Source organism: Astatotilapia calliptera, chromosome 9 (genome assembly GCF_900246225.1).
Source record: "Astatotilapia calliptera chromosome 9, fAstCal1.2, whole genome shotgun sequence".
Lineage (NCBI taxonomy): Eukaryota > Metazoa > Chordata > Actinopteri > Cichliformes > Cichlidae > Astatotilapia > Astatotilapia calliptera.
In genome coordinates this window covers 14940977-14960681 of record NC_039310.1, presented here as the reverse complement: position 1 = coordinate 14960681, position 19705 = coordinate 14940977, and the positions used below count along the sequence as shown (strand labels likewise).

At 39.7% G+C, this 19705-nt stretch overlaps 2 protein-coding genes across 2 annotated transcripts; one reads left to right on the top strand and one right to left on the bottom strand.

Moving 5' to 3' along the window:
* Nucleotides 1-510: 510 nt before the first annotated feature.
* Nucleotides 511-18170, top strand: marchf6 (E3 ubiquitin-protein ligase MARCH6). Its single transcript, XM_026179674.1, has 25 exons — nt 511-924; nt 1386-1485; nt 4361-4434; nt 4688-4831; nt 5323-5395; nt 5556-5724; nt 8528-8714; nt 9592-9653; nt 9763-9795; nt 9878-9929; nt 10056-10114; nt 10213-10293; nt 10478-10546; nt 10815-10889; nt 11980-12114; nt 12252-12472; nt 12723-12860; nt 12944-13166; nt 14039-14108; nt 14241-14422; nt 14703-14837; nt 14948-15037; nt 15253-15385; nt 17161-17296; nt 17604-18170. Exons 1-25 carry the CDS (start codon nt 906-908, stop codon nt 17689-17691), a joined length of 2748 nt encoding a protein of 915 aa, XP_026035459.1. The 5' UTR covers nt 511-905; the 3' UTR covers nt 17692-18170.
* On the bottom strand, nt 18128-19398 carry LOC113029067 (arylamine N-acetyltransferase, pineal gland isozyme NAT-10-like). Its single transcript, XM_026179675.1, has one exon. The coding sequence runs from the start codon at nt 19280-19282 to the stop codon at nt 18422-18424; it is 861 nt and encodes a 286-aa protein (XP_026035460.1). The 5' UTR covers nt 19283-19398; the 3' UTR covers nt 18128-18421.
* Nucleotides 19399-19705: the final 307 nt, after the last annotated feature.

Sequence of the window (19705 nt, the reverse complement as noted above, 5' to 3'; positions counted from 1 at the left end):
CGAGACTTAACATTTTAATTTTGTTATTGTTATTCTTGCTCTTTATTTGATACGTGTACTTTTCTAATACAGAATATTGGTTTATAAGTACAGAAACATATAAAGAGAGCGAAATAAAGTTCCAAGATAAATGCTGAAGCTCATTTTTGAGTGTACAAGTATCAGTGTACAAGTATTGTGATGACAAGTTTGACCACATATTTATACTTAAGTACAGCTCTTATCTGTTCGGAAAAACCTCCCAATAAAAATGTTTGTTCCTGTTGTTCCTGCAGAATTTAATATTTAATAGTGACGTCTACTTGACACTTTTAGTTCTTATTTTCGAAATATTGCAGGTGCTCTTTCTCTCTCATTGTATGTAACTTTAAATTTTGCGTCTATCTTTTTTTATTTCATTGCATTTTTATTATTTAGTTTTATTTGAGTAAAATATTACACGAAATACAATCACGTGACGGTTGTTATGGTCGTTTCCCTGCCGTAAAACTCGAACCTCTGTAGGGAAGTAAAACTGTTATGACAGGAGCCAGAAGTGTCGTTGGCGCATGCGTTAGCAGGTTAAGCTAGCCATTTGTCTCCCAGGTTTAAACTGTCGTATGATCAACACCCTGAGATGTAGCGTTCCCCCCTGGTTTCTTGTGTTACATTAGACATACACAGTGAATTAGAAACCTTTGTGTACTGGCGAACATATACTGGACGCGAGAAAACACAGCGGAGCGAAGATTTACGTTTTAATCTGTGGGGAAACCATTTTATGATTGTCAATGCAATTGACCCATAAGGATATTGTCGTCTCGCTAGCTTAACTGAGCTAGCTAAACGATACTGTCCGTGTCGTGGATGGGTTCACGGTACAAATTAGTCGAATAACAGACGGTGACCGGTGCTTAGCGAGCAACATGGATACTGCTGAAGAAGGTAAATTTAAAAAAATGCCTCTAGTAGCTTCTTTCTCATCAATAGCTAGCATTAGCTTCACAAGTGCATCGCCTCGCCGACCGCTGAGCTGGCCTGCTAATGGTTAAACTTAGCTGGCTGGATGTAGCCAGCTAAGACGGGAGAAAACGGTGTTTTAAAGCACACGATGTTAGCATGTGGGGATAGTGCAATAAGTAGCGGGGAGCGTAGAAAGGACCAGAATTTACCAGTGATGTCATCAGTTTCCTGCTGTGTGCTCTGTTTACATAAGCCACGCTGCTGGTGCAAATATTTTTCTAAATGTTGCTTTTTCTAAATATCCTCTATTACTGTGCATATATTTGTATATATGACACCACATACACACCCTGTGACACTTGCTCTCGCGTCTGTTTTGCTAACCCTTTGCGAAGAGGATCAGACATTCATTGAAATTGTTGTGTGTTTTTGTTTGTGTGTAGCGGATATTTGTCGCGTGTGCCGCTCTGAGGGGACCCCAGACAAACCCCTGTACCACCCTTGTGTCTGCACTGGCAGTATCAAGTTCATCCACCAGGAATGGTAAGTGTGTTAGGCTGTCTCTTCCTCTTTCTGTCAGCTTTCATTGTGACCTTGTGAAGAAGTAGTTCTCAGATCCTCCCAAGGAAAACTTTCTCTTTTTTTATGTTAAACATTTAAAAGAAAAAAAAATCATACAAACAGCACGGTAACCATGGTGTAACTAATTAGATTCAGAATGTTCACAGATGCTGCCTTAGTTACTGCAAGACAGTCATTTATTCTTACTTTTCCCATAACTTCCCTAGCCAAGGATGTCAAACATAAGGCCCGGGCCCCAGAATTGACCTGGCAAAGACTCTAATCCGGCCCACTAAAAGGCTTTGGAAACTGTGATTGAGTGCATAACTAGGAATTACTGTTGGATTGCCCTTCTTTTCTTCATATAAAGACTTCTCAGGGTTTGAACGTGTACCTAAATATTTCACATTAATAGAAAGGGGAGTTTCGCTGGTCTGGCCCACTTAAGATTAAAGTGCACTGTATGTGGCCCATGGTGTAAAATGATTTTGACATCTTGGTTTTAAGCTAGGAAGTCTGCTGACTCACAACGTAAACAAGCGGTTGTGAAAGCTTCATTCAACCCATGTTGCTAAATCGATGTATTGCACATGATATAGCATTGTTCTTTCATCATTTTGTTCTTGTGTCAATATTAAATAGTTTTCAAAAGGCAGTTTTGTAATCAGATCATTCCAATATGGTGCGCACATTTGCCCTTGATTTGAAAATCAAAGTAATCTAGAAAATGAAATTTCCTTCCTTAGTTTAGGTTGTGTTTCTTGAGAACTTCCTGAAGCACAGGTTAGGCCCTCTCTGTAGTGGTAACAATATTGTATGGCAGTATACCATATTACAGGTCTTAGGTGAGAAATTTGCATTGTGAAAATTAAAGATGAAGGTATTTTGAAGTTTGTGAGTGTGTAGAAGAGCAAAGCAAAGACCAGACCTGGATTGTTTTGCGTTTTTTGAAAGGTTTGCTTAGATAATGTTATTCTTAATGTTGTTGTACTGTAGGAATCGACTGATGGTAACTCCCTTTCATGACCCATATGCATATTAATAATAATGCTACATTTCAGTGTCCCAGTAAGCTGGAATGGTGTTATTATAGACAACATACTATACTATACAAACACAGATTGTTGTTAATTAGTGTGGATTTTACAATGAAATATTTTTATTACCCCACAGCTGTAAAAGACTGATATTGTCAGTCTGATACTGAAGTATATTAATACTGGGTATTGCTACTGTAAAAGCGCTTGAAATTGATACCTTGGATTTATTTACTAAAAAAAATGGAAGATTTCAGCCACAAGGTCTAATAGGGCTGTGCGAAATGACCAAAATCTCATATCCCGATATAAGACATCTATCGCCCCGATAACGATATAAATCACAAAAATTTACCATTTTCTCTAAATTCTGTGAATTTCGGGGAGCTCCACAGCTCGAAGTGTTTCCAGCTGGGCGTCGTGTATCTGGAGTCGAGTGTTTTAACCGATGCATGAAACTATACATTTGTAGACATAAGTTGTAACGGTCGCCGTTTTCTTTGTGAGTATTTATTACACGACGTGCTGCGGGGAAAAGCCTGTTCTAACGTTTGAGTCTTAAGGTTTATTTTTTAGCACCTGGCGGCTCTTTGTTGCTTTTCATCCGTAAATACTCTGCATACTCTTTCACGTGATTCAGTTTATTTTGAAAAGTCTCAACGGGATCTTGAGCTTTATTGTAAAACGTTTATATGGAAAATAAACAAGCGGACACATTGATGTTTTACTGTCGTTGTTGCTAACGACAACGCATAAAAACAGTCGCTTGTCCGTCCATCGTGTGGTTATATTAAATATAAGAGAAAGAGAGAGCTTTAAGACATTAATATAGCCACTACAGTGACCATCAAAACGATGAAAAAATATTGCCGTAAACAGTTTATTTTACGACACCACGAAACAAACGATAGCGTAAAATGAAACGATAGATGGTTTTATATCGTCATCCCATATATATCATTATGTCGAACAGCCCTAAAGTCTAAGGTCAAATTTTTCTGAAAATCTTGTGAATGCAATAACTCAAGAACAAAGTGACATTCAAAGTGATTTTATATTTGCATCTACTAAAAATCCTGGTTGAGTTTAAATCTAGTTGACCATGATCTCAAGCTGAGAGTAAGTTTTCTGAAAATCTTGTGCATGTCATAACTTGAGACCAAAGCAATGTAGGGTTTTGAAATTTATACCAGGTGTGTCTATAAGGAGTCTGAGAGGTAACAAGTCTCACAGTGACGGATTCAGTAGTCCCAGCTGCGCTTACATTTTCATTGCATCATATTGGTGGCAGTGTTACTACTATTGTAGCCATGGCAGTGGTATCATGAAAAGGTTATGTTGGGTCAACACTTCAGACCTTTGGAAGTGTCTGGACTTGGACTGTTCTTTAAATCTGCACCGTTGCAATCCTTTCTATTGGCAATTGAATTTATCTAACTTAATCCAAATATCTCAAACTGACCAAATCTGAAGACACCAATTAAAAAAATGATTTTTTTAAATGGATTATTTCAGGCTTAAAATGTCTTAAATGGGATTTGAAAGGACTTCCTAAAAAATCATGCCAATTTTTGGTTCCAAAAAGTGGCATGATTTACACTAGGCATTTCAGGCCCTGAAGGTTAAATAATACACATTCTCACAGTGGGAAAAATGTCTTATATTGGGACACACATAATACATTGGATGTAACACATGAATATGTGTATGAAGCTGTTTTTCAATCCAGTCATTATTCATGTGCTCAAAATGTGAAAATAGAGCACAAATATTACATAGTTTTCATCAGTTTTCTTCATTCTTTAAATGTCATTTTACAGTTTGGTCCAGTGGCTGAAGCACAGCAGGAAGGAGTACTGTGAATTATGCAAGCACAGATTTGCTTTCACACCAAGTAAGTCCTTGTGACATTAACAGATAATCCATTAAAATGCATTTTGTAGCCGCAAGCCTCCAATTTAGCCTTACGGAGGGGGCCATATAAATTGTTTGTTTGTTTTTCTGCATGTGATTATTCATTAGTTGGTGCTGTTTTCATTTAGTGTTACAGAATAATCTAAATAGCTGCTATCAGCGAAAAAAAGAAAATGACCAAGCACAAAAGATAATTTGACTCTGGTTCACTCTTTCCCATCTGTCCTCTTCAGTCTACTCCCCAGACATGCCCTCACGTCTGCCCATCCAGGACATTTGTGCCGGCCTTCTTACCAGTGTGGGCACTGCCATTCGCTACTGGTTCCATTACACACTGGTGGCCTTTGCATGGCTTGGTGTTGTTCCTCTCACTGCATGTAAGTATCCACAGACATGAATACAAGGAGAAATTATCTTTAAAACCCCTTTAAAAAGAAAAAAATTGTCTAACATGTATAAGTTATTTATGAAATCATATTTTTGTTTTAGCTTTTAGAAGTACTGTTATTTTAGTGTTGATGACCAACTTATTTAATAGATTTGGGAGCAAATATTCTTTATAGGGTGACCCTCTAAATGTTTTTCCTCATCTGCTGTATGTGGAAATGTCTGTGCACTTACACGCATTTACAAATTTCCCCTTTCTGGGGTGTTAAATACAGTCAAAGTAACATATAAGGTGTTCATGTTAGCTAATGTTAAAGAGCATTATAGGTTTAGTGTCACTACATACATAACAAGAAAGTGTGTTCTTTGTTCCAAAACATGTAAATCCCTCTCAGTACTTAATGTAAAAATGTAAGCCTGAACTATACAAATTTTCATACAATAGAAACGGGTAGATTTTAAATATGTTTTTTTCCCCCAGGTCGCATCTATAAGTGTCTTTTTACCGGCTCTGTGAGCTCTCTTTTGACACTGCCGCTGGACATGCTCTCTACGTGAGTGATAATGCTTTTTTTTATCATCAACTGTAGCACAAAATATGCAAAACCTGATAGAGATCAAGATTGTTAGCTTGTTTATTTTCTTTACTGGACAGCAGATGAGTAACAGAGGATCATTTTTATTGAATATGTGCTATTGTTTTTATTCCTACAGGGAGAACCTGCTTGCAGATTGTCTACAGGGTTGCTTTGTGGTTACCTGCACCCTATGTGCATTTATTAGTCTGGTATGGCTCAGAGAACAGATAGTCCACGGTGGAGCCCCCCAGTGGTTAGAACAGCACCAGCCACCACAGCCCAATGCTGCCGGACAAGCCAATGAGGTACTTTGCTGGACTGATTACTAAATTAGATTCTTAACTGGATGGTATAATTGTGTTTCATTGAGGTTTAAAATGACACAGTAAAAAAATCTGATTTATGTAATTCACTTAACTGCAAATTAAAAACATGAGCTATTTAAATGCTAACCAGAATAACATGCTGCATGCACCTTACACATTTATGACAATGTGTGTAATTACCATACCACATCCTGCTGTAGCAACTGAATCTTCTGCTAATTATCCAACTCATAATCAACTTAAATTATAGTGGTGGGACAGTTCATTGAAAGTAAATAGAAGCAAATGAGTAAATGTTTTTACTGTGTTTGGATGGGTTTTTTTAAACCCCCAGCTGTAAAAGGTTGATGGGATATTGTCGTCACCCTGTTGTCACATGTGGGTGAGTGTTTTGGAAACCCAAGTTTGTGATTACAATAAGTTGAGTACTAGATGACATAGGATTTGGAAATTCATATCATAAGTGCAGCTACTAAAAATCTCAACCTCAACATCAGGGGTCAAGTTTTAAAAAACATTTGTGAATCCAATAACTGGACAAGAAAGTGAACTAGCATTTTCAAATACCCTATCTTAGATGCATCCACTAAAAACCTCAGGATGAATTTGACTCCTGGGCCCTATTTCAGGAAGCCGGTTTAGTGCAAACTCTGAGTAAGTATACCCTGAGTTAACGAAAACTCTGGGTTTTCGGTTTCACAAAGCGAGTTTAGATTAATTCTGAGTGAGTTACTATGACGACACACTCCGTGAAGCTAACCTGCCCCCTAGCAGGTTTACTTCAACTAACCCTGACGTTCTCCGCCTCTTTGTCGGAAACCTGACTGTAGGAAGTGTCAGACATGGCGTGTCCCTTCCTTGAAGAGCCAGTAGATGTTGAAGCCCAAATTCTCCGCAGAGCTCTCCGCTGGGAGAGAGTGATTAGAGCGCGTTTGGACATTTTATCATTTCCTGATGATTTTCTGTGTGAACGTTACCGTTTTTCAGCACAATCTATAATTTATTTGAATAACATCCTCAGGCCTAATATTGCTCATGTGACACATCGCGGACATCCTCTCAGTTCTGTACATATTATTTGTATTGCACTTCGGTTTTTTGCAAACGGGAGCTTTCTGTATAATATTGGTGACGCTGAGCACGTTTCCAAGGCTACCGTCTGTCGGGCAGTCAGGAATGTTACAGTTGCACTGAAACGTCTCCTGTACTCGTTTGTGGTGTTCCCCGGTCACAGACCCACAAGATTTATCAAAGAGGGATTCCACAAAATTGCAGGTATCAGGATGAACGAAACTTAATTCATGATGTGGTGATACTTGAACTACTACTTAAATTTTACATTTATTTTCACGGTTCCCAGGCGTGATTGGCTGTATAGATGGCACTCACATTCCAATCATTGCTCCTTCAGTAAATGAAGGAGACTATGTGAACAGGAAGTCTTTCCACAGCATTAATGTACAGGTACATGGTTCCCTGTAGCATTTCAAACTAACAAATTATTTCATTATAGTAATGGATGCTAATTTGTGTTCTCTGCACTGTGAAGATCATATGTGATGCTGCCAACATTATCACAAATGTGGAAGCCAAGTGGCCAGGCTCTGTGAGTGGTGGTGGTGGAGGACCTCCACCTGTTTTTCAGGCCTCCGCTTTTTTTTCTGTTGGCTATAACGGGTCACATTTGAGCATACAGAGTAAGCAAATATGTACTTGTAATGTGCTCAGATAATTTCAATAAGTGCTTACAGAAAGAAAATTAATGTAGCCTCTAACTGCAATTGATTTACATCGGACAAACAGACCGAGCACTATGGCTCATAATACAATTACACCTTACCTGTTTGGACTATATTTTTATATTTCATTTTTACTTGCTGCCAGGAACGTTTGGGGCCTGTTGGGTTGCACCTGCGCTCACATCACAAAATAAAATGTATAAAATACAAAATAAAATAAAATATAATAAAATAACGTGTTAAATGGGTGGAAATCCCTAGATCAATGTTTAAATTAACACTCACGCATTGACTCTGTCGGCTATGTTTTGCCATGCATGCTCCCTTTCTTTTGCAGCTGAGGCTGTGTTACTTTTTTCCCGCAGAATTTGCATGTTATGGGCATATGCTGCCATCAGAATTTCGGCCTCAAGCGCTGTAAAATACATTGACCGCGCCTTCTTTCCCTCCGTCTCCATGGTGACTCGCTTAATCTGTGCTCCACTAATCAGGGCTTTATGTATCCTCGTGCGCACGCTTAACTTGGGGTTAAAGCAACTCCGCGTTGACTGAACTAATTGTTATCAGCCTTTCTGAAACCGAATATTCCGAGTTGGACAGTTCGGGGTTACTCAACCCTGAGTATCGTTTTTCACTCTGAGTTTTCTAAACCGGCTTCCTGAAATAGGGCCCAGGTGTCAAGGTCAAGTTATCTGAATATCCTGGTAATGCAGCAGGTTGAGAACAAGGAGACGTAGGATTTTGAAATTCAAACCATAGGTGCAAATATCAACATCTCAAAAAAAGTTCAAGTCCGGTGACCTTGAACTCAAGGTCAGAGGTTGAGAATCACCTAGAATTGTCAAATTTATATGATGGGTACATTTACTAGTAGGTGGAGGGGTGGCACTGGCAGCTGCTAGTATTTTTATTTTCCTTCAGTTACACACATTGTGGTTGATTGTGTTATAGATAATTAATATACTAGACAACATATCGTGATTTCATTACATGATAAGTTACTCTGTTTTTTGAAGTTATGCCCCTTGTTCCCTCTCCCCCAGGCACAAGCTGCAGGTCAGGCAGCAGCTGGTGATCCCCCTGCGGCCCAGCCAGCACCTGCTGATCCTCTAGCCCAGAATGAGGCAGAGCCCGAGCCTCCTGACGTCCCCCAAGAGCAAGGCGATGATCCAGAGCTGGAAGAGGAGGCAGCAGCTGCTGAAGATGCAGACCCCAACAATGGTGCACAAGGTGGGACTTTATTATTTCTTTACTTAACTTAAGATGTATGCATTTTTTTCAGCTAATTAAAATTATATATTGCAAAAAGTGATTCTTTGTTAAGGTAGATTTCACTGTCAGATACATCAGTTCTTAAGTTGTAAAGTTTCATGAATGCAAAATACAAATAATTTCAAAAATGAAAATAGAAATCCTCTCCGACAGCCCGACAGCCAAAAGCATGTTTAGTAATGGAGTAAGAGGTTTTTGCATTTTTCAAACAGCAGGTTTATGGAAATGCCACGAAACAAACCCAAGAGCAGGAGCACTGCCATTACAGCATACAAATGGGTCCCAAAGTGGCCTCATTTGTTTGCCGGTTTGCCAAAGCATCACAGTTGATTTGGGAACAATATAACACTATGTCAAATTTTTGCCCCATAGCCTTGAAATCACACTCATTTGTTCAGCTTTGTTAATGGACTGATTTTTGCATCAAGCTAAGAAGAAATGCTGAAAATAAATTGCTATTGTATTATACATTACTCTAGCTGTTGGCTGTCACTACAGCTAAATAAATTGCACAGAAAAAGCCTGACAGTTGCACAATGTTCATGTCAAACTAACAGATTTTCCCAGAGCAACATCAATAATGTAACAATAACTGTTTCAGCAGAGCGGGGAAAACATTGCTTTTCGTTTACTATTTGCAACAAAAGCAGGACAACAAGAAAAAATGTACCACCGCAGAATGATTTGCCTGAGTTAACACATGATTTTGTTATTCTGTGACTATGTCTGACATGTAGGGAGATAAACTGATTGTTTTTATATCGATTATGTTTCAAGTTGGTGACTGTTTTTTATTAGTCTACAAGGCGTTTTTTGTCTTTATCTGTCTGTGTAGATGACATGAATTGGAATGCTTTGGAGTGGGACAGAGCAGCAGAGGAGCTCACCTGGGAAAGGGTAACTGCTGCATAACATTCACAATCTCCAGGCACCTATTTATTAGTATGTAGCTGTTGTCTTCTCTCTTTTCATATTTATACACAAACTATTTCAATTTTCCAAACAGATGCTTGGCCTGGATGGTTCACTGGTATTTTTGGTAAGTCCTAATCTAAATAGATTTCTCTAAATAAATCTTACCTTCTGAAACTCAAGTAAAGATCGGTGTCTTTGTCTTGTAGGAGCACGTGTTTTGGGTGGTGTCTCTCAACACACTGTTCATCCTGGTCTTTGGTGAGTAAACTGAAACAATGATGCAGCATAACCATGATCATAATAGTCCTTTTTCTGACATCAAAATGAATCCACCGTATAACTAATACAGTAATAAAGATGTCTTCTTTTTTCCCTTTCATTTAGCATTTTGTCCGTATCACATCGGCCACTTCTCTGTTGTTGGTCTTGGCTTCGAAGAATATGTGAGAAAATGCTTCAGTCACTTTATAATACAATTGCATGTCCCTTGATAATATCTTTAATTTTCTGATTACAACTTTGTTTTGGGGTTTTTTTTTAGGTCCAGGCTTCTCATTTTGAGGGCTTAATCACAACAATCGTTGGCTACATACTGCTAGCAATGACTCTCATCCTGTGTCATGTATCCTTCCATCGAAGTTCATTAAAAGCCCTGATGATGCCTAATCCAAACCTAATCTATCAGTCTGGTGCATGCAGGCTGTAAAATAAAAAAAAATAAAAGTATGAGAAAGGGAACATGAGGTAATTCAGGTCTGTGCAAATAAGAATATATGTGCAGTATTGATCCTTAATGGCCGTTTTAGGGACTGGCTGCTCTGGTCAGTTTCCAGCGCTCCCGGCGTCTCCTTGGAGTCTGCTACATTGTTGTCAAGGTAACATTGACTGCATTTTTTTTTTCTTTGTGTTAGTCATGTTGATACTGGCGTTTTCACTCTCTTAGTATCTAAGATTTTGTTTGCAATCATACAATAAAGATAGCTCTAGCCATTGAATAGGTCCCTGGATTGTTATAATATACAAGTACAGAACTTCTGTGTTAAGTATTTCATGTATCACTACTTGTCACAGAGGTTTTTAGTCTTTTTTGTGTTTACATTTAATGTTAACTGATACTGACAGCAGCCTTTTCTATCCTCACAGGTCTCTCTGCTGGTTGTTGTGGAGATAGGTGTTTTTCCATTGATCTGCGGATGGTGGCTTGACATCTGCTCTTTAGTAAGAGACAAATTCTTTTCATCACGTTTTCACTACATCTCTGTTGCTCTTGGACTTTTTGTTTTAATTAAACTGATTGAGTATTTTAGCCTGGGGGTCCATACTCTAATTAACGTACTTGGCAGATGTGATCGTTAAGTCTGATGTTTTATAGGGATAAATGCGTAAGTTTTCTTCTATCTAAAAGCGTTTTCCGAGCACCAGTGACTGAATATCTCTTGTTCCCTGTGAAATTTCAGTGAATACTCCTATTTTATTCCATTTTCATACATTTTGCCAAATGAGAGGGATGGCTAATACCCCGCAGAGGCTCTGTCACAACACCTTTAAAGTGGCTTTCAGCAGGCCTGCTCAGCACACAGACAAAGCCAGATGCTTTAGCTCACCCAGTTCATACATTCATCAGTGCACACAAAAACAGAGAACAGACTGGTTTGGAGGACTGGGGAGTGAGAGAGTACCAAACGCCTCTATGCTGTGGCTGTCACTCTCTTTGTTTGTCAGAGAGTTTGTTTGTGCTAACACTTACTAGAACAAAGTCTCTCTCTACCACAACATTGGCTTGCATAGTACTTATCCAAATCATAACACGGCAGTTAATATATATATATATTTTTTTTTTTTCCTGATCCTGTTTTCCAAAGCCAAACAACCTTCCTCACAACAGGTGGTGCAGCTTACACAGCAGAAGGGAACCGTGTCTCATCTGCTCTGCAGCTGTTCGCCTGTGAAACAAATTAATTGACCCTGAAAATGGCCAGTGTGGTGTAAGCAGCTCTTATCGCTTTGCAGTCAAAAGCAGAAAGTTTCACATTTTGTATTTACAAGCGAATTTGGTTTCCGTTTCAATGCAGTTTATCTGCAGTGTATATATCTACATCTAAACTATTTGTCCTATGTTAGCCTAAAACGTAAACATTATGGTTCAGTGCAAACATGCAAAAAAATCTTTCTTAGCTTTATATAGCAGAGGGTGAATCCTTTAAAGTATTTACATTTAGAAAAACATGAAGTTTAGAGCAGCTTTTGAGCAAAAACAGGTGATCAAAGCATCATCTTAGACCCTGCTTTTATTTGATTCATCCTGCAGGAGATGTTTGATGCCTCGCTGAAAGACAGAGAAATGAGCTTCAAATCAGCACCTGGTACTACCATGTTCCTGCACTGGCTGGTGGGAATGGTCTATGTCTTCTACTTTGCATCTTTCATCCTCCTGCTGAGAGAGGTAAGAAAAACAGACTCTCAAATGCATTCAGTTAGGGAAACAAGGACTGTGAGTGCTTCAGGTTAATTTTTCAGATGATAGTAAAGAGGAAAAAAGTCTTCGGCGCTCTAAATCATTCCACCTTCTGCCTCCATTAGGTGCTGAGACCTGGAGTGCTCTGGTTTCTGAGGAACCTCAATGATCCAGATTTTAACCCAGTGCAGGAGATGATTCACTTGCCCATCTACAGACACCTGCGGAGGTTCATCCTGTCTGTGGTTGTGTTCGGCTCAATTGTCTTGCTCATGCTGTGGCTTCCCATCAAGCTCATTAAACTATTGCTGCCCACCTTCCTTCCCTACAATGTCATGCTCTATAGGTAAGCAGCATACATAACAAAGATATAGTTTACTTATTAATAAACTGTGTGAAACCTGCTGGCCTGAAATGATCTGAGAAACCACTTCCTGTTCATACCAAAGTGGAAGTATCACCACATGTGAAAAAGCAAGATTTGCAGTTACAAATCCACTTGAGTTTATGCTGTTTGACACTTAAAGTAATAGAAAATGTTTAGTCTGGTGTTTGTTAGATAAATGTCTGTGTCTTTGTCACTTCTTTCCTCTCAGTGACGCTCCTGTCAGTGAGCTGTCTTTGGAGCTGTTACTGCTTCAGGTTGTGCTTCCAGCTCTACTGGAGCAGGGACACACTCGCCAGTGGCTCAAAGGCCTGGTCAGAGCCTGGACAGTCAGCGCAGGATATTTACTGTAAGCCAAGTTTGAATACACACCCAAGGCAATGATATTTCCTGACCGTCTGTAACTGTGTCACCACTTTGTGTTGTCTCCAGAGACCTCCACTCCTACCTCCTTGGCGAACAAGAGGACAATGAAGCCAACCAGCCCGTGAACAACAACAACAATAACAACCCTCCGCATGTTCATCACAACAACAATAACAACCCGGCACCAGCTGTTGGTGAAGGGTTACATGCAGCCCATCAGGCCATCCTGCAGCAAGGGGGACCAGTGGGTTTCCAGCCCTACCACCGACCTCTTCGCTTCCCTTTAAGGGTGAGAAAGGCTTTTTTCATATATGTCTTTAAGGAGTGCACTTTACAGATAGATGTGTAGGGAAGACCAGGATACTGTGGTTCTGAAACTAAACAGCTTTTAGAGATATGAATGGACAGCCATCTTTGACCATGTCTTTGAGTGTAGTCTGTAGTGCTCTAGCATGTCTTTTAGTTTCACTGACAAAGTTGACTGACGTCCAGGTTTCTTCTCATGCATGAATGTGATATAATAATTGAAGGGCTCTTTGTGACTTTCCAGTGGGTTCCCCCCCCCCCAGATTTCTGATGTTTGCGCCGTTTTAGTGACCACAATAATGCAGAACTATTGCCAGCTGCCAAAGCATCTGTGTTTTTTTCCCTTGCTCTTATTTGTATCGCACACACAGACATGTTCATTTGAAATAAAGAAAAAAGGTTGTCTTTAACACTGGAACCCTGAGAGGTTGTTAGTTTTTATTCAAATTACAAGTAAGATTTGACAAAGCAAACCCCTAAACATGCAAGATGTAGTTTTACATATGATTTATATTATTTAATTAAGGGTCATAGTCCTCCACGCTTTAGAACAAAGATAGAGGCTGTTTTTACAGATAAAACAAGTCTTAAAATAAAGATGTGTCTCCTGTAATTTGTGGTTTCTGAGTCAAATTTTGAAATCAGCCAACGCCCTAGCAACCATTTACTGCCCATCTGAGCCTGCACAACTCTGTCATTATGATCTTCATCTTTCATGTTAAACACCCTAATCTCTGAGATCCTGTTTATACTAGCCTTAGCTTATGCAACCGGAGTCTGTAAAATAGAGCTTTGACTTTGCAGCATGTCCCATCTTGTAGCTTTTAAACTGAAATGTGTCCCCTTTTCCCCCAGATTGTGCTGCTTATAGCTTTCATGTGCATCACTCTGCTGGTGGCTAGTTTGGTGTGCTTAACCCTACCAGGTGAGATGTGGTACTTTTCATATACACAAACACATCATTTAAAAAGTACAGTTCTTTTTACGGGCAAACATAGAGTTGCTGTGGTCAACTTTGTTTCCTCACTGTTTTGTTTTGTTTGTTTGTTTTTTACAGTATTCACTGGCCGCTGGCTGATGTCTTTCTGGACAGGAAATTCCAAAATCCACGAGCTGTACACAGCAGCATGTGGTCTGTATGTCTGCTGGCTTTCTATCCGCGGGGTCACTGTTCTGCTGGCGTGGATGCCACAGGGACGCACTGTTATTGTACACAAAGTCCAGGAGTGGACACTCATGGTGAGCATCAGTGAGCTGACTGGGTTGTTGGCAAACTTCGAAGTTGGGCAGCAGAGGGTTGTGCTAATTGGTTGCTCCCTTTCCAGCTTTGACACTGTGTTTTTGTTAAATGGATATAACTGAGAATGAGCTCTCATTAGCTGTTATCCTAAATTACCAACTTGTTCATTGAAGTAGCATTCCCAGCAGATTAACCTTTATAGTGCCGTATATGTTTCCTTATCTGCAAGTGGCATCTCCTAATGATTTTTTTTTTCAATACCCTAATTTGCTTCTGTAGATCCTGAAGACCCTTGTTGTGGCTCTGCTGGTCGCTGGAGTCATTCCTTTGCTACTGGGCCTGCTGTTTGAATTAGTCATCGTGGCTCCGCTCAGGGTACCCTTAGACCAAACACCCCTTTTCTATCCCTGGCAGGTAAGGATTGTATGCATTTGTGTTTCTTTTCCCTAATGGGATCTTGGAGGTTACTAAATAGAGCTTAAGGAGTTCTCACACTTATGTTCATCCATTGAACTTGTCTGCAGGATTGGGCTCTCGGGGTTCTTCATGCCAAAATTATTGCTGCCATCACTCTCATGGGCCCTCAGTGGTGGCTGAAGACTGTTATTGAGCAGGTTGGTACTGGACACACCAAATATCCAACTGATACACTGTAAACATTTTTACAAACTATCAGACTCTTGACTACATAACTTTGAAAGGGTTTTATTCTGTTGACTCACAGTGTGTAGTTTGCTAGTCTGTCTTCCCTATCTCTGTCATGTCTGTTTCTTGGAGATGAATTAAATTAACTGTTTAGTACATTATAAAGTGTAAACTCTTTCTCTAGGTTTATGCAAATGGAATTCGCAACATTGATCTCCAGTTCATCATCCGTAAACTGGCAGCTCCTGTCATTTCAGTCCTGCTGTTGTCTTTATGTGTGCCATATGTGATTGCTGCCGGGGTGGTACCGGCTGTAGGTGAGTATCTCTCTGCATATGGATCTTAAGGCGTCACTTGAAGAGTTTCCTAACCAAAGTAGGACTTTCTCATTGACAATATACAGCACATTGCAGTCTTAGTGGCAAAAGAAATGGAAATTACTAACGGTTTCCTCTAGATTTAAGCTTTTTGTGAGTTCAGCAATAAACCAGAGGGGGAAAAATGTTTTAAAGGATGAAATTATAACCTCCACACTCTGTCTCACTTCCCATTATTTTCTAAAATCACAATATTTCGGTCCAACCGACCATCATCAGTTACAAAAAACGATGTGTACAGTCGTGGCCAAAAGGTTTTGTCAATGACACAAATATTAGTTTTTGCAAAGTTTGCTGCTTCAGTGTTTTTGTGACGTATTGAAGTATAATTGCAAGCACTTCATAAGTTTCAAAGGCTTTTATTGACAATTACATCACGTTTATGCAAAGAGTCAATATTTGTAGTATTGGCCCTTCTTTTTCAAGACCTCTGCAATTTGTCCTGGCGTGTTGTCAATCAACTTCTGGGCCAAGGCCGACGATGGAAACCCATTCTTTCATAATCAATGCTTGGAGTTCGTTTGTCCACTCGCCTCTTGAGGATTGACCACAAATTCTCAATTGGATTAAGGTCTGGGGAGTTTCCTGGCAATGGACCCAAAATTTCAGTGTTTTGTTCCCAGCACCATTTAGTTATCACTTTGGCCTCACTTTGTTCTTCACCAAACTGTCCTTGGATAGTTGGAAGAAATTGCTGTCGGAGGATGTTTTGGTTTGGCGAAATTGTGAGTGACCCCACTCTCTTGAATGAGAAGCAGCCCCACAGATGAATGGTCTCAGGACATGGTAGCCTCACTTTTTTCTTCTCCAGGCTTTTTTGCAGAATATCAGTCTGTCCCCCATTAGGGACAGACTGAAGCCTTAATAGCAACAACATCCTTGCCTGTGAAGCCCTTTATATGCAACACAATGATGGCTGCATGGGGTTTTTTGTTTTGTTTCTGTTTTCTTTTTTGCAGGTAACCAAGGTTAACAGGAAGAACAATGATTTCAAGCATCACCCTCCTCTTAACACATCCAGTCTGCTATTCTAACTTAATAGTCAAGACATAAAGATCTCAAGTTCTGTGCTCATCAACATTCTCACCTGAGTTAACTAGAAGATTGAAATGATCTCTGCAGGGCCTTTTATGGTAGCAATGAAATGCAGTGGAAATGTTTTTGGGGGTTAAGTTTGTTTTCATGGCAAAGAAGAACTTTTCATAACATTCAGAGTATATGGAAACTTCTGTCATAAAAACGGAAGGAGCAAACTTTGTGAAACCCATTACTTGTGTCATTCTCAAAACGTATGGCCACGACTGTACACAATCACTCACACACAATAATATGTTCTCTCCCATTCATCAAGTAGAATTCAATCATCCAATCAGGGAACACTTTACACATTTTTACACATGGATGCTATTAATTAGATAATGAAACTAATAAATACACTGCTTTTGTAATAAAAGCCTCCCCCAAAAAAGTGGCAGATTGTGACCTACCTTCTGATTTGTTTGGGCACTGAACTGGTGATAAATCTGCCACTTGGACTTGTTATTGGAGATGTACCGTCACTAGGTAATAATTCTAATATAGTTATCACCTAATTTAACATAACTGGTGTCCCCAAAATATCACATTTCTTCTCATCTTGATGGAGTTAATGATAGGAATAATGGGAACTCTTGAAAAATCATATAACTGAGTACAATTATGCTTTGTTTTTGCAGGCGTTACCCCAGAGATGGAGATTCTAATGCAGAGGAGAATCTACCCCTTCCTCTTGATGGTCGTCTCACTTATCGGCATCCTCTCCTTTCAGATCCGACAGTTTAAACGTCTTTATGAACACATCAAGAACGACAAGTACGAAACTTTCAGCACTCATCAGTCTGGAGAAAGCAGCATGTTTTTTTTGTTTTGTTTGTTTGTTTTTTTTTAATTAAGTTTGTCTTATAATGACAACCTCCCCCCCTTTTTCTTTTTCAAATGTATCATTCGGTGCATCATTATAAAAACAAACTGCAGCTTTAATATAGAAGGTTAAACACATTGTTCAGACCTTTTGCTCTAGTTGGATATTTTTGGATTATTGTTTCATATTGTGTGTGTAGCCTTCAGTTAAGTGCATAAAAATGAATAGTAATAATGCTGTAATAATCTGTCTTTGCAGATACCTGGTCGGCCAGAGGCTTGTCAACTACGAACGCAAAGCTGGCAGAGGAAGCTCAATCCCACCCTCCAACCCTGTCGTAGAATAAATATTTGTGTCACATGATGCCATGTTTGGTTTTTTTGAACCCATGACCCTGCGCACATCTCGTCCAGCCCATGGCCTGTCTATTTTTTTTTTGTTTTGTTTTTTTTTGGGGGGTGGGGGGTTCAGCTCAACCCTCAGACTGTAATCCTTGAAATCACCTGTGATTATTGCTGGACTTTATGGGTGTTATTCAAATTCATTTCATCAAAGTCAGGATGGGAAAACTTAGTGTAATAACTGGACAGCTGAGTAATCCCCTCAAACAAACAGAATAGGCAGGAGCATTAAAGTTTTCATTTGAAGCCCAACATCTGTATTGAAATTCATGCCTTGCTTTATAAAGTGCTGCCTGATTTAAATGTACATGTGTAAATACTTTGGAAGGGGACTTTGTCTTAAAGGACCGATGTGGATTAATGCAATGACCATTGTACATCTTAAAAGTGTATGTATAATTTATTAAATCAGAATGACAGTTTATTTTCTGTTGCATCTTTTCTCACGGCAGATCAGTGTCTGCGATTGATTAACAAGTACATCTGGGTTTTAACAGAGGTAGAGACTTTTCTAACTTAAAGGTTAAAATAATGTATAAATTGCTTTGCTCAGACCTCAGTGATTAGATGGATTTAAAAACAAAAGCCATTGGCCCTAATCTTAGAGTATTCATACATTTTGTTGTTATGGAGCCATAAGAGGTATGAATTTATCCCATATAACTGTGCGTATGTTTAATATGTGATTAGAGGTGGTGTGATTTTCTCATCCTTTGCTATGAGCGTGGAATTAAGTGCAATTCCAAATTTTTCCTTTAGAACACCAGGAATCTCTTCATCTTTAAGTTCTGTGATGGTTTCCACCACATGCCTGTTCTCTTCTGTTGGGAATGTGGTGGTGATCAATCTGTGGCCTATATAGGTGAGCCTCCCGCCAGGTCTCAGAACAGTGCAGAGGGACTTGCAGAAGAAGATGGAGCTGGGGGAGGTCTGGTGGTATTGGCACATCTCAGTGAAGTCCTCCTTACTCCGACGTTTAAGGGTGAACTTGTAGATCTCCTTCCAGTCTCCATCTACTCCTCTGTTTTCTTCCTCTTGCCACTCCACAAAGTGCATCTCCAGGTCCTTCCTGATCCGGTACACTCGGTGGCTCTGCTCCTGGGGGTCTTCAGTGTCCAGTGACAGCGGGACACTGAAACCGGGAACCCCGAACCCGACGTCACACAGCCATCGCCGGCCCTCAAGTTCAACCAGTAGGATGAAATGGTCGAAAGGTGGCCCGTAGCAACCCGTGAACCTGTTCTTCACCTGGCCTGAGAGTATAGTCACCTGGAAGCCCAGTTCAGTCAGCAGCCAGCGAAAGAGGCTGTTGTTCTCATAGCAGAAGCCTCCTCGGCGATGGTTCACGATCTTGTCGTACAGAAGGGGGAGGTCGAGCTGGACTCGACCCCCGCTGTGCACCGTGAGGTCCTCAAACGGCACCGACAGGAGGTGGCAGGTGTGCAACGTCCGCATCACCTCCAGGCTGGGCTCCGCGGGGCCCGTAAACCCGATGCGAGCTAAATATTTCCCCAAGTCCATTTCCACGGAAGTCATTTTCGCTTCTGGTTATGGCGTTTCTATATACTTAAAGCAGGTTTATTCCCGTGTTTCACTTTGTGTTTCTGTCCGGCTGTGAGCAATATGGCGTATTCAAGGAAGTTCAAAGTACAATGCCTACTTTAAAAAAAAAAAACTTACGAAAAACTTAGTAAAATCCAACCTAAATAAAACTCACTGCTTTTTATTTCAAAATGCATTTGAAAAAAAACCCCACACCAATGGATCAGAAATGTGTTAGTGTTATGAAGCAAAGTGCGATTAAACGATTAAAAGATTTAATGTTTTTTAAAAAGTATGTCGAGTATTTAGTATTTTTTTTTTTAAGAATTACGGGTAAATAAATAGTATAATTACAATTAAACCGATTTATTATTGCCAACATATTCATCTTAAGGTTTATTTTTCTATATTATTTAA